Genomic DNA, 13,794 nt, shown 5'->3' on the forward strand with positions numbered 1-13,794 from the left:
CTGTTTTAGAAACTAAAAAAATACTGAGCTTAATGAATTTCATATTCAGTAACTCAACATAATTTGAATATGCTTATTACTAAACCATCCAAAGCTAGATAGTTCAAACCCTGGCGAAGCTTTCAGTAATTTTCCACCCGCCAACCTGCTCACCTCGGAGCTCACACACGGCCGCCTTCAGGTACAATGCTGCTGCTTCCCGCGGATTAACTGAAATACAAGTACTACAATACTCAACAATTATAGAATATTGCTACGCAATAACTAAAAAAATACTGAACTTCAAAAACTAGCGAATAGAATGCATTTTTCTGGTGATCTGACCATAACTGGAGAATACATTTCTTTAGTAATTGAAAAATTGGACTACCTAGCTAATTAAAAAGACCAATGAACCACCACCATCACACACGGAACAAGACAAATTATTTGGACTATGGAGCTACATGAAAATTTTAGCATTTTAGTAATTAGTATTTTGGACTATCGAGCTACATGAGAAAAATTATTTTAGCTATGACAGTAATTTTAGTATTTTAGTATTTCAGTAATTTAAGAAATTATGTATTCAACGGGATCATTTTTAAGTGTTTCCGGTAATGAAGTGCACACTCGATAAACATGTCGGATCCATCAAATTACTGAACCATCACTTTGTGTATAAGACTAAACTGATCAAAATTACTGACAAAAAAATACTCAACCATCCCTATCCAATTACTGAACCATCCATCCAATTTAATGAACCGCCGAGATGTATAACACAAATTACTGAAATACATCACATCAAAACATACAGAGACCAGTCAGTCGAGTAGGGTAATTACTGATAGAAGATGTTGCGTTTTTCTGTAATTTTTTGAATTCCAGTTTGAAGGTTTCAGTAATTTGCAATCCCCAACCTGTTCTCCACGAATTGACCAAAATTACAACAAAATCACTAGGGATAGAGGGATTAGGGGTCCCTAGAGGGCTCAATTATTGAGGTAGATGTGGATTAACCACCAATCAATGCAAAATAAGAGAGATCAGAAGGATGGAGGGAGGAGGAGCAGCCTGATTTGAGGAGGATGCGGGGAGGAGGAGCTCTGGCTCGCGCCCACGCGGTGCGCCGCGTGCGCTGCCGCGCCGCCACTCGCCCCACGCCGGCCGCGCCGCGCTACGCTACTCGCTCTGCTGCGCCTGAATCCGCGCGCCGCGCTGCTACCCGCGTGAACTCGCGAGCGGCGCAGAAGCTAGCGCAGAACGGCTCGCGCTCGCCGCGCTCTGCGCGTCTCCCGAGTCGCGGCTCGCGCTCGTGGGCTGGAATAGGTGGACGGGGTGCTTGCTTGCAGGCTGGTCAGTAGATGGGTAGTTGGGCCTGGCCGGTGAAGGGGTGGTTGGGTGTAGAATTCTATTCTACACCTAGGGTGTAGAATAGCGCTGCCGTATACATATACATATATATATATACATATATACATATACATATATATATACATATATATATACATATATATATACATATATATATATACATATATATATATATATACATATATATATATATACATATATATACATATATATATATACATATATATACATATATATATATACATATATATACATATATATATATACATATATATACATATATATATATACATATATATATATATATATATATATCTTCAGTTATCAATCCCTTTGCACGTCGCTGATGAACACCATGTAGACTTCAACAAATCATCTAAACAATCCCCTATCTTAAATTTTAAATTTAGAGGATAAAATAAAAAGCAGACCATCTATACTAACCCTTTAGTTTGGAAAGGCGCGACCTCCAAATCCCCTTATCCATCCTAGGGAGGTTTCTATTATAAGTTAGAATTGAGGTTATTGTTGAAGTTAAAGAAAATTTGGAAGCCCCTAAAAATCGAGACAACCCTCATTTATTATTTGTAGGGTCTGATTTGAAGGCTATTTACTTGATGGAGTTGCTCTAATATTGGTAACGAGTTGCTCTAATAATGGTAACGTGTTAGATGCACCTATGCTAACCACTTCGTGGAAGGTCGAGCACGCACCGTCGTCGATTGTGGTGGAATTGAGCTCAATATGGAAGGGGGCGCGATGTGTAGGTAGATAGCTACTAGTAAATTAAAGTGTAAATTTGACCAAGTATATATGTAAACTACGTAAAAACACAAATAATATGGGACACAACATATATGATATATGTTTTCGTGCGGCTCAAGTCACGCTTATTATAACGAATTTCTATTTCTATTTGCATGTGGATAAATTGAAAAAATGGGTTATCAGTGACACGTCAATAATTTACACATGCCAACTAACTAAAAATAAAATCTGCATGATGATAAAAGGTAAACCATGCCTACAAATACAATACGCAATGTGATCTGAGCATACGTATAGATTACACTTTGTAGAGTTTGTGCTATGTATATATATATATATATATATATATATATATATATATATATATAGAAGCTTTGTTAATATTTGACTTTTTCAATCTAGGAGCCCTTTTTTCTCCTTTGATCATCTATTCATCTCACAAACTATATGACACGAGTCCGTTAAAAAAAAACTATATGACACGAGAAAATGTAGACCACTTTTCAACCCAGAGATAGAGTAGAGACTTCAATCTCTTTGTAGGACGGGCCACAAAAAATAAAAGCAGTGGCTATGGAAGAATGAACATGATCGAAGATATGAAGAGGGTGTAATGGTGTTGAGCGGTGACAAAACAATTTTTTTTTGTGTGGTAGTGAATCTTAAAAAAAATTGGACAGAATGAAATATATAGGAAGCTTAGCTATTATAATAGGAATGATGACTACAATATAGACCCTGATTGTCTGTGTTAGGAGTAGCTGCATAGCCCAGCCGCTCGATGGCACTCGCAAACAATTATGGCTGGCAGCGGTTGTTGCAGCAGCCAGCTCTTTCGATCATTTTGATAGTAAAAATAAAAATTATTAGAACATACTACAAGATGTATCTTTGGGGCCACTCTCTATAAGTAGCAGTCATTAGAACATAGAAGTAATTATGAGCATAATTCAAAACAACATCTGCTAAATGGAGAGAGGAACTAATTAATAAGTAGAATTAGTGAAACAAGATAAGGAAAAGAAGTAAGATAAAATAAAAAGGGAAAATACGCAAGATTTGGATATAATAATCATACTAACACATAAAACTAAGACATACTATTTTTTGTATTTTTTTAATACTAGTGATGGTTTTGTTAAATCATCCACCATCCACTATGTAGTAAGCCACCTAATGCCATGACATGGAACATTATTTGATAACTAAGCTTTGTTTGGATCCATGGACTAAATTTAGGCCTAAAGTTTAGTCCATTAGGTGATCCAAATAGGTGGACTAAACTTTGAACTAAAGTTTAGTTTCATCCCAACTAAAGTTTAGTCCATAGAACCCACCCTAATTCAGACTAAAATTTAGTTTCGCCCATTTATATGTTTCATATGGTTTTCCACCTAATGTTTAGTCCATGGATCCAAATATTCATGGACTAAAATGTAGTTACCTATTGTTTAGTCAGCTAAAGTTTAGTCGGAACTAAACTTTAGTCCTAGGTGATCCAAACGGGCCTAAACACCAATAGCATTGCCAATTCTGTACTTAATTAACGGCTATAAAAGTAAGACATATCTGAAGAGAAAAGGCATAATGTAAACGTTTTTTTTTTTGCAAAAAGTGGCAAAAAGACCGCAAACTTTAATTCGCGCATATTACAGGGGTGCAGCCGCAAAAAGGAAAGAGACTAGGCCGGAGTGGACCGCCGGAGCCGCACCCGCCCGCAGTCCCAATTCCAACGTGACCCAATTCAGCAATTCCTTCACCGCTACCCAAGTCTACTGCCATTCCTACCCCCGCGTCGCCACGAGCTTTCACCGCGCCGGCGAAGGAGGGGCGGCCTCGCCGGAGAAGAGGCCATGGGCCCGCCGCAGCCAGCCAGGGGCGGCCCCATCAACATCGAGGCGTGCGCGCGGCCGATCGCCGTCGACAACCGCATCAGCCTTCCCTACTACTTCCGCATCGCGGGCAGCCTCCTCCGGCAGGTCCAACCCTAGCCGCCCCCTTGGGAATCTCGTGCGGGGGATCGCCCCTGCCCTCTCTAGATCTCGCCTTCTGCCGCGTGAAGTGTTAGCTGTGCGATTGTTTTATAGTCGATTGCACGCGGGGCTCTTCGATTGGTTTGGGCGAACGAATTGGGGGTTGTTTTTGTTATGATGTTAATGCGATTGGTCTTAAGTTTGGAGTCAAATTGTGTTGAGCTTTGGTGCTCTGATGTTGTCGGCGCAGGCTAATATATATCGGAACGAGAAAAACATCCTCGACCTGTATGTAATCCTGCTGAGATACTCGAGGTGGGCTGAGCACTCAATCATTTGATACTCGCATCTTGGTTCCGTGATTGTTTGTTGCACCTGAAACTTGATTGGCTGCAGCTTGTTGTGCGAGACGATACCCAAGCATCGTGATTTCCTTGCCTTCAAGTTCAGAGAAAAGGCGTTTTTCGATGTAAGTCCACTCTATTCATTATTAGATATCACATCTGTCGCCTTAAATCTACTCTTGAGCAACATAGGCTTTTCAAATCCCAACTGGGCTTGTAGAACTTTTTTGCGAATAACTTGTTTTTGACCTTTATTTCATCTCCGAACTCTCTATTTATTTTCCAGTTTTATCTAAATGAATGAGCCTTTGTTGCAGAAACTTACTGATGTTATCAAAGAGCTTGAGTCATTGAAGCCAGTTGTGCAGCGGCAGGTTGCCGAGCATAACAGAGGAGGTACTGTGGAATCTAATACTAATAGTCTAAATGGAACCTATGCTACAACTCGTAGGATAGAGCAACATTCCCCAAGCTTGTATACTCCACAGGTATGCATTGCATTATATTGCATTTCCAAGTCTGTAATAATGTAATACTGTGAAGAATTCTGAGAAGAAGATATGGAGAATTTGTACTTTTTAATATTCTCATGTGCTGTACTTATGTTATAATTTTTCATCCTTTTTCTTCCTCAGCCATCTGTAGGTAGCGCTAATGGAGCGCTGCAAAAATCCTTCCAAATTGGGAGACAAGTGCCATCATTACCAAGTGTCCAACATGATAGGCAGATGCATAAACAGTATGTATATCTTTTGGTCATATTTATGTATGTGATATGATTTGTTTCACTTGGCTTAACTATGGTGTGGCCATTTAGTTATTTTCTGATTAACAGTTATCCATCACTTATGTAAAAGGAGTGCTGGCATGTTAGTTATCTAACAAAGACACTGTAGTGGCTTGATGATTGTTAAGCGAAATGATAGGCTTATAGGGAACATATGGCCCTCATATACTAGCTTAATTTCAAGGGTGGTTATTTGAGAGGAACTTTGCAGGAAACAAAGCATACTTTTTGAAAATTTTATATTTTCTTTCATTACAAACAAACAGTGCCATATTTCCAATCAGTTGGTTTTATCTATCTGTTCAGAATTTCCAACAATTAGATAAATGAATAACACTACATGTAGGTTTTCTGTTGATTAGTCATTTCACACACTTTGTGTTTGTAAATTTGAGAAACAACATTCTAAAGAGAGGAAAAATACCAAGAAGTTTACAAAATCAGTGTTTTTGGCAGAGACCAGCAACTTATGTAGTTAAGTGCTTTGGCACAATAATAATTAATCTATTCCTTCCATTTCCTTCGTCTAACTTCTATTTTCCTTTACTTTTCTAGATATTGTTATTATCCAGTGTGCTTTCTGTAGATAAACAATGAGCTATTCTTTCCCTGGTGTACATGTAGCCATATGCGTTAGTTGTATCTTTGGTTTTTTTCTTTCTATGGTGTTTTGTGCACTGAACCTTCTCTTTTTCTGTCTAAACTATGCAGATTTATGAACCTGCCTTATCCAAGTGAAGAAACACTAGCTAGACATTCGATATTAGGACCTAATGGTCTTCATGGCCGGTGGAATGTGCCTGTTACTGGAATTAAGGTATGATTCTTTTAGTTTCAATGTTTTGGTGTATTTGGCTGAAAATTTGAACACAAGCAAGCATTATCTAATGTATCTCTACTGCTCTTTCCAGGTTCAATATCCAAACAATTTTGAGTTAACACAAAATGATATGACAAGGTGATAATTCATTAACTATGATAGTTTTAGCTTTTCTATTTGTAGAAGTTCTTTTCTATTGCTCTGCTGCAATCGGCTCTTATAATTCCTTTCATTTCAAAGAAAACTGAGACCACTTTGTTTCAAGTTGTTCTACCTCATCTCAACGTCTCAACCATGCTCCCAATTTGGATACTTTTAGGACCTTGACTGTTTCCTGAAAAATTCTTACGATCTAAGCATAATATATCATTGAGGAACAATGTGTGCTGTCTCAGCATGTAAAAAATTGCAGGAAAACCAAAACAATCCAACTTTTATAGAAATTAGCAAAGAATAATTTATGCCAAAAATCACTGATATGGGCAATTTCCAATTTTCACCAGGAACTTGCCAACATTTTTTAAGTATAAACTACTATCTTTTTTCTTTTCTAAAATTTAGGATGTTTTTACTTTATATTGGGTTTCTGCTTGCTTTTGAAATTTTAATGTTTGGATTTATATTGTATGTAAACACCTGTATGTATCTATACATTTTGAGAGTCCAACATTGTCCTAGCAATAGTTATTTCTTAACACATGTAGTGAGATACTCATATTTGATAAGAATTTAATATATTGTTATAATAATTCTATTGGTATATCATAAGGGCATTTGCTGATTAAATTTCAATTTTGGAGATATTTGCAAGTTGAACAAGCCTTATCTTTTTAGGATGTATCGTTTTAATGATCTATCTGTTTTGTAATTTTTAGTTAGTTTTTAACAAAGTTTTGAAATATTTTTAAAGGTGATGTACCATATCAATATAAAGCGATCTGAACAGGTATAATTTTAAAAGAGGGGTTACTCGATCAACCTAGTTGAATGAGAAACTTAACGTTACGCTTGAGATTAGACTAGAAGACGGAGAGACACATGAAAATTATTGGAAGAGGGACTACAATAGGAAATTAGTCATATAACTATGCCATTTCCTTTTGTTTGACATTATCTTGCTTTCTTCTGCAGTTTAGTGCCATCCATCTTGAACCAAGATGGTTCATTTGGTCCCAGTACGTCACCTCCAGATAGCTCCACAAATGAAAATGAGGATATGAAATCTGTTCTCTCTCTTGATGATGGTCGATGGTCTGTACCAGCAGAAGAGCAAACCCTAATCCCTTCTGCTAGTTTGGAAGAAGAGTTGTTCCAATTGAATATCAAACAGCCTTCTCCTCCACCAGTCCTGGCGGAGGTACAAAGACCTATATCTCCATCAAGAGTTGCTGATCCAACACCAGGACTTCCAACCTCAGGAACCGCCCGCTTTCAGAACTTGCATGTTGTAAGTTCAGAATGCATCTTTTCCTTTTAAAATCATCGTGTGATTTGGGCTTGCAGCTATACCAATCACATTATGTTTCTTACATCGGTATTTTATCTGTAACAAGTTAGGTTCTTCCATCAGCATTCCATGTCTAACTCATGTACTCTTTTGGCTTTTTTGATTGATTATTTCAATTTACATTGTTGTTAGCCGATCAAGTTGATGGAGTGCTTTCTACGGGTTGCTGAATCAAACACAAAAAGAAGCCTAGAAACTTGTGGGGTTCTTGCTGGTACCCTGGTACGTACATTGCTTATAGGAAATCAGGATGGCGTTTTGGCAGAATTTCTAACACTAGTTGTATTTTCATGTAGAAAAAAAGAACTTTTTATGTGACCACATTAATTATTCCAAAGCAGAAATCGACAGCTAATACGGTAAGATGTTAGTTTTTTACTTCCGTTTTGTCTTTGTTGTCCTTGTTTTTTTCTCCATTCGTTTTGTGAAAGTTGCTAGTGACATGTGTAATACAGTACGTAAACATAGTACTGAATGCCATGTTTTTCTTTTTCCAGTGTGAAGCTACAAATGAAGAAGAACTATTTGAAGTTCAGGACTCATGCTCACTTTTCACTCTTGGTTGGATTCATGTGAGTTCAATTTTACTTGGACATTTTCTTTTGTTTGCTCAAGTCAATAATGTAGATGTGCTGTATGTCTTTATCCCCTCGAAAGAAAAGAAGAAAAGGTTATATGGTATATGTACCATACTTGATATAGGTAAATAAGAAACCGATGAAGATGCTTTCTTGTTCTCCACCTGTGTAACTATTTACTGAAAGGACTAGTGAAGAAAAGCTGCTTCGCTGCCTTTTAAAGTGCAAAAATCTCTACTTAAGCGTGGGAGTTCTTTACGAATGTGGATACTAGGATATCAAAATCAGTAGCTTGCATTGACATGTGACAGTTGGATATGGATAGTTGGATGTCTTAGAGAAAGATTTTTTATATAGGCCTATGGTCTTCATTATTTATATATTAGGATTACAAATGTGCTCTATACTCTATAGTACAGAAGAATTTAAACAGCATTTAACATGCATGCAAACCACTGTATGAACTTCGTAGACTATGAATGGTTAGTCAACTTTTAGAGCAACACATCTTGCTCTTCCACATATTTATATTATAAATGTTGCTGTGTAATTTGGGTGTTAAAAGCTTTCAAAAAAAATTGGGTGTTAAATATTCTTCTAACCTTCAAGGAGTCACGAACCTCTATTAAATGTCATTGGATGTTTTATGTTTTCTGTAACTACAAATAGTCTATGGTTGACTGATTACTTTCCACTATACTAGAGAAAATATAGCATTCCTCAATTTATTCCTTTTATTTTTTCCAGACACATCCAACGCAGTCCTGCTTCCTGTCTTCCATTGATCTCCACAATCATTATTCTTATCAGGTAATGCTTGCTGGCAGACTGGATCTCACAATATGTTACTGCTTATTTGGTGTCACACTTTGATGGTTATGTACTTATATTAGAGTACTTGGTGTCTTTGTTGCTCTAAGCACTTGATCATTTGAGTCTTTAACTGTTTCCTTATTGCTAAATGTTTAAATGTGGAAAACTTAATTCTTGCTATTGTGAAGATGTTCTTCAATACTAATACAGGTTCCCAATTCATTTTTCACAGTTCCAGATCGAATGACCAATTGAATAGTTCAATGAGATTTGGTCATCTGTTCGTCCTTATTGTGTTAGGGGAACCTACTTTATGACTGGTCATAAATTTCTGTTTGTTTGATCCTATATTCTTATCTGGAATGCTGCACAAAGATTAGACTAAGGCAATTTTTTCTTATGTGTTAAACAGTTAGTTTGCCCTCCCATAAAAAAACAATAGTGTGTCTGGCTCATCTGCTTACTATTACTGGCTGATCAAATTGAGAGTGTTAAATATTTAATTTGATTATTTGGTCTACCTTTTTTTTTTGTGTCGATAGGTCATGCTACCTGAGGCAATTGCAATAGTTATGGCACCTACTGAAACAACAAGGTATATTCTCCATCTATGCTGTTGACATCCGTTTCTTGCATTTGATATTTAACACTTTCGTTGATATATCACTTCCCTATTGGTAAATTTGCTCAACCCGATTTAACTGACCTTTGTATTGCTTGGATGCTTGATAGCTCGTGTTACCGTAGTTTGTACGCCTTGTAGCATTGGGGGACATTTGACTAATCATGGTTATGTATTTGTTTAACCAGAAAACATGGTATATTTCATCTCACGGATCCAGGCGGTATGGGTGTTATCCATGATTGTCAAGAGAGAGGTTTCCATCCTCATAAGGCACCTCTGGATGGCTCACCAATTTACGAGCAGTGCTCCCATGTCTACATGGACACCGATATAAAGTTTGACATGATTGATCTCCGAGAACGATGACGCAGCTCTACTTCACTCGGTCTATTTGGAGCCTATACTTCAGGCAGTTCAACAAATCGCTGCCTTATTTTTTTAGTTGTGCTTAAGAAATACATATTCTTATGTAAGCAGTTGTACATAGCTATTGCATTGTATAGAGAAAATTGGTTACCTTCAAGGTCCTTGAGGGCTCGAAGCCTTGTTGTAATTCATCCCTTTAACCTCGCAAGGCTTCATGTGACAAGACGAGGAAGTGCTGTATTTAATTTTTAAGCCATGATCTTTGTACCTCGTTGAATGTTTGACCTAAATAACATTAAATTCCATCGATTGTTTGAGCTCAATTTATTATTTTATACGAGACATTAGGTTTCCATGTTATTTGTTGTGATTTGTGAAGGCTTTTAATGGATGCTTTGTGTGCGGGGTTTTTTCTCAGCTTACATATGGTCTGAAAGGTTATCCCTCGAGACAAATGCATCGTATCAACTCCTGAAAGCCAGGGACATTGCAGGCTTGCAGTTTAGTCGATGTAGCGTTTTCTTTATTTCGCTTGTGTGCTAATATAAACCTTGGACAAATGTAGGTTTAGGGTTTGGAGGCAACTACCCGGAGAGGGCTCTCCCTGTGGCCGACCTCCCCCTCGCCGACGTCGCTTCCGACGCCAGCGAGGACTGCAGCTCGAACCCCTCCCCTCTGCCGCTCGTGCCCTCGTCGCCGACCCTACCAACTGGATGTCCACCACCCGGTCGGCGGCGCCATCGCCGCTAGCCTCGCCGCCCACAACCCGCCTCCTCCGCTGGGCCGGCCACCGCCCACAACCATTCCTCTAAAGCTGCTGGCCATGGAAGCTCCCCCAATCCCGAACCTCGGAAACCCCAGAACCCTAAGCCGGCCCCCGCCGCCCACGGCCGGCTGATGATGGTCTCGTTGCTTTCTTCTTCTCATTTGTTACCTTCTTTTCCTTTCCCTTTGCTTTTCTATTGTAAGGAGAGGGACTCTCGATTTAGCTTAAAGGCCTGTTTGTTTCCGCATCCGCGAGGCTTATCCGCGAAAGAAGCGGAATAAACACGCCAAACGGCGCGCGTTTGACGTGCTTATCTCGCTCACCGGCCTGCAGTTTAAGCGGGATTTGTACTGCGTCCTTGAGAATCATGTGAAGCAAGTAGCGGACCGCGTTGGCTTATTGTGCGCGCGCATTTCTCAACGGCAGTCCCAAACAGGGTCTAAATCGAGAGGCCTCTCGAAGTAGGATTATCGTTAGGGTTTTCTGCTCGTACAATCTCAAGAGAACAACACAACTTTTCTTTTGATCAAAATAGAACTAAAATCTGAGGAAATTCTTGCACAATTCGAACTGGATTGGTCGGCCAGCCATTTCAATCAACGGATGGTTCTGGCAAGTCAGTGCTTTTGCTTCGTTTACATCTGTGTACGATAAATTTTGTTGCAACTAAGTCACGCATTGGTACGTGTAAACCCCACCTATATTCTCAATACAAAATATAAACAAAAATAAAAGTAACAACCACCTATATTCTCAATACAAAATATAAACAAAAATAAAACTAACAATGTACATTCTAGTAAAACTAACAATGTACATTCTGTATTATTAGGATAGATAAAGTTAACTCCAATTTTGTGTCAAAAGCTGGAGTAGCTCAGTTGGTTAGAGCGTGTGGCTGTTAACCACAAGGTCGGAGGTTCAAGCCCTCCCTCTAGCGTTTTTTATCCAATTTTTGTTCTTTTCCTTACCAGTTTTATTGTAATCCCCATATTTACTATTTTCATTTTTCCAATTTCCGACTTCAATTTTTGTTCTTTTCCTTACCAGTTTTATTACAATCCCCATATTTATTATTTTCATTTGTCCAATTTCTGACTTCAGTTTAGTTCTTTTCCTTACCAGTTTTATTACAATCCCCATATTTATTATTTTCCTTTTTCCAATTTCCAACTTTTCATTACCAATTTTAATTATTCTATCTATATTGTTTCCCCACAGTTTTTACAAAATTCATTTTTAATCTCCATTCTTATTACAAATAATTTTTCTTTATTTATTATCTTTTTAACTTATTGCGTCTTTTAATTTTTATCCAACTTTTTTTAATTCTATTTATTCTGTCCTTATTGCCATTTCCAGCTTTTCTTTTACGAACTTTGTTTATTTTATATCTTTAAGAAACGGTCAGTTAACTAATTTCCTACTTTCTTTTTACCAATCTCATTTATTCTACATATCTGTAAGTCATATCATATTTCAATGCACGGCTATCTCGACCCGTCCCTAGCCACCGTTGAGCTCCGACGACGGTGGGCCGCCGGCGGCCGCGGCAGGTGGCACTTGGGGTCGCACACCGGGCAGATGCTCCGGCAGGTTTCCGTCGTCTTGTAGCCAGGGTTCACAAAACCGTTGGGAACTGGTCCGGTTTGACCGGTTATCGGTCAAACCGGTCCGGGCCGGTATCAAACCGGCCCAAATTCAAAATTGAATTTAAAAAAATGAAAAATTCCCAAAAAATTTCTAAAAATACTTCAAGGTGCGACAAATCTAATGGTGTCAAATTTTCTCAAAAATTCGTTAATTAAGTATAGTTTGCGGGGATTTGAAGTTAAACAAAAAAGCGTGCATACAAAAGTATACAAATACAATGTAAAAGTTGTACAAAAGAGGGTTAGCGCGTTCATTTAGGATAAAACATGTTATACAAATATTCATTTAGTATACTTTGCGGGCATTTGAATTTAAACCAAAAAAGAAAAAAATTTGAATTTGGCGGGTTACCAGTCAAACCGGGCGGTAAACCGGTCAGACCGACCGGTATACCGGTACGAATCGTTTGCACAGAAGATTTTAAATTCAAATTTGACATCGACCGGTTTGGTCGGACCGGTCGGTAACGTAAACCCTGCTTGTAGCACGCCGTCTTCCAGTGCAAGCAGCAGTAGCAGGTGAACTCGTGGCCGTTGTCGACGCATTTCGACCTCTGGCAGAATATCAGGTAGATCTTGCTCCCGTCCCTGTCATCTCGGCGCCAGGGATTTTTTTACCGACCGGTCCCCTGAAACCGCCGGGGTCCGGTTCCGATAAACCGGATCGGTTTGACCGGAAACCAGTAAAAACCGGTCAAATTCAAATTTCAAATTATAGACGCTAGTTCAATCGGTTTCCACCGGTTAGCCGACCGGTTTGACCGGTAAACCGGTCCGATTTGAGTGGAAACCAGTCCGTTGAACAAAAAAACCGACTTTAGTTCAAAATTTGAATTTTTGTATAACATGTTTTAGCCTAAATGAACCCTCCAACCCTCTTTTGAACTACTTTTATATTAATATAATGTATAACATATTTTACATTATATTTGTATACTTTTGTATGCACGTTTTTTTGTTTAAAGTCAAATGCCCGCAAAGTATACCAAATGAACGAATATTTGAAAATTTTTGACACCATTAGATTCGTGGCCACTTGAAGTATTTTTAGGAATTTTTTGGGATTTTTCCATTTTTAGAAATTCAAATTTGAAATTTGAATTTGGGCCGGTTTGTAACCGCCCCAAACCTGAACCGGTTCGGACCGGTTACCGCGGTAACCGGACCGCTTCCAGTCAGTTTTTTTTAACACTACTCGGCACCGTCCAGCCGCGACCACCGCGGTCCCTCCTCCGGCAACACCCAGTAACTGCTGCCACCTCGTTCCTGCTTCCAGGAAAATACGCAGCAACTTGTTGACACAGAATCACGCCAACACACTTGAATGCGCTAGTACGTGCAAACGACCGTCAAAACGATCAACACCCACGAACCCCTAGGGAGGCCGGTCTGACCGGTTCAGGCAAGGCTTCGTTGAAAGCCTAGAACAACGAGCTCAA

General features: G+C 38.8%; 1 protein-coding gene and 1 non-coding gene across 2 annotated transcripts; both read left to right on the top strand.

Moving 5' to 3' along the window:
* The first annotated feature begins 3,824 nt into the window (after positions 1–3,824).
* On the top strand, positions 3,825–10,281 carry LOC120706838 (AMSH-like ubiquitin thioesterase 3). Its single transcript, XM_039991566.1, has 14 exons — positions 3,825–4,103; positions 4,348–4,412; positions 4,494–4,566; positions 4,759–4,929; positions 5,077–5,180; positions 5,940–6,045; positions 6,140–6,186; positions 7,180–7,495; positions 7,688–7,777; positions 7,852–7,914; positions 8,053–8,127; positions 8,881–8,943; positions 9,489–9,541; positions 9,757–10,281. The coding sequence occupies exons 1-14, from the start codon at positions 3,978–3,980 to the stop codon at positions 9,935–9,937; spliced, it is 1,533 nt and encodes a 510-aa protein (XP_039847500.1). The 5' UTR covers positions 3,825–3,977; the 3' UTR covers positions 9,938–10,281.
* Positions 10,282–11,569: 1,288 nt separating this feature from the next.
* TRNAN-GUU lies at positions 11,570–11,643 on the top strand. The gene has a single exon. It is a non-coding gene; the product is annotated as a tRNA-Asn (tRNA).
* The last annotated feature ends 2,151 nt before the right edge of the window (positions 11,644–13,794 follow it).

Source organism: Panicum virgatum, chromosome 5K (genome assembly GCF_016808335.1).
Source record: "Panicum virgatum strain AP13 chromosome 5K, P.virgatum_v5, whole genome shotgun sequence".
NCBI classification, from domain to species: domain Eukaryota; kingdom Viridiplantae; phylum Streptophyta; class Magnoliopsida; order Poales; family Poaceae; genus Panicum; species Panicum virgatum.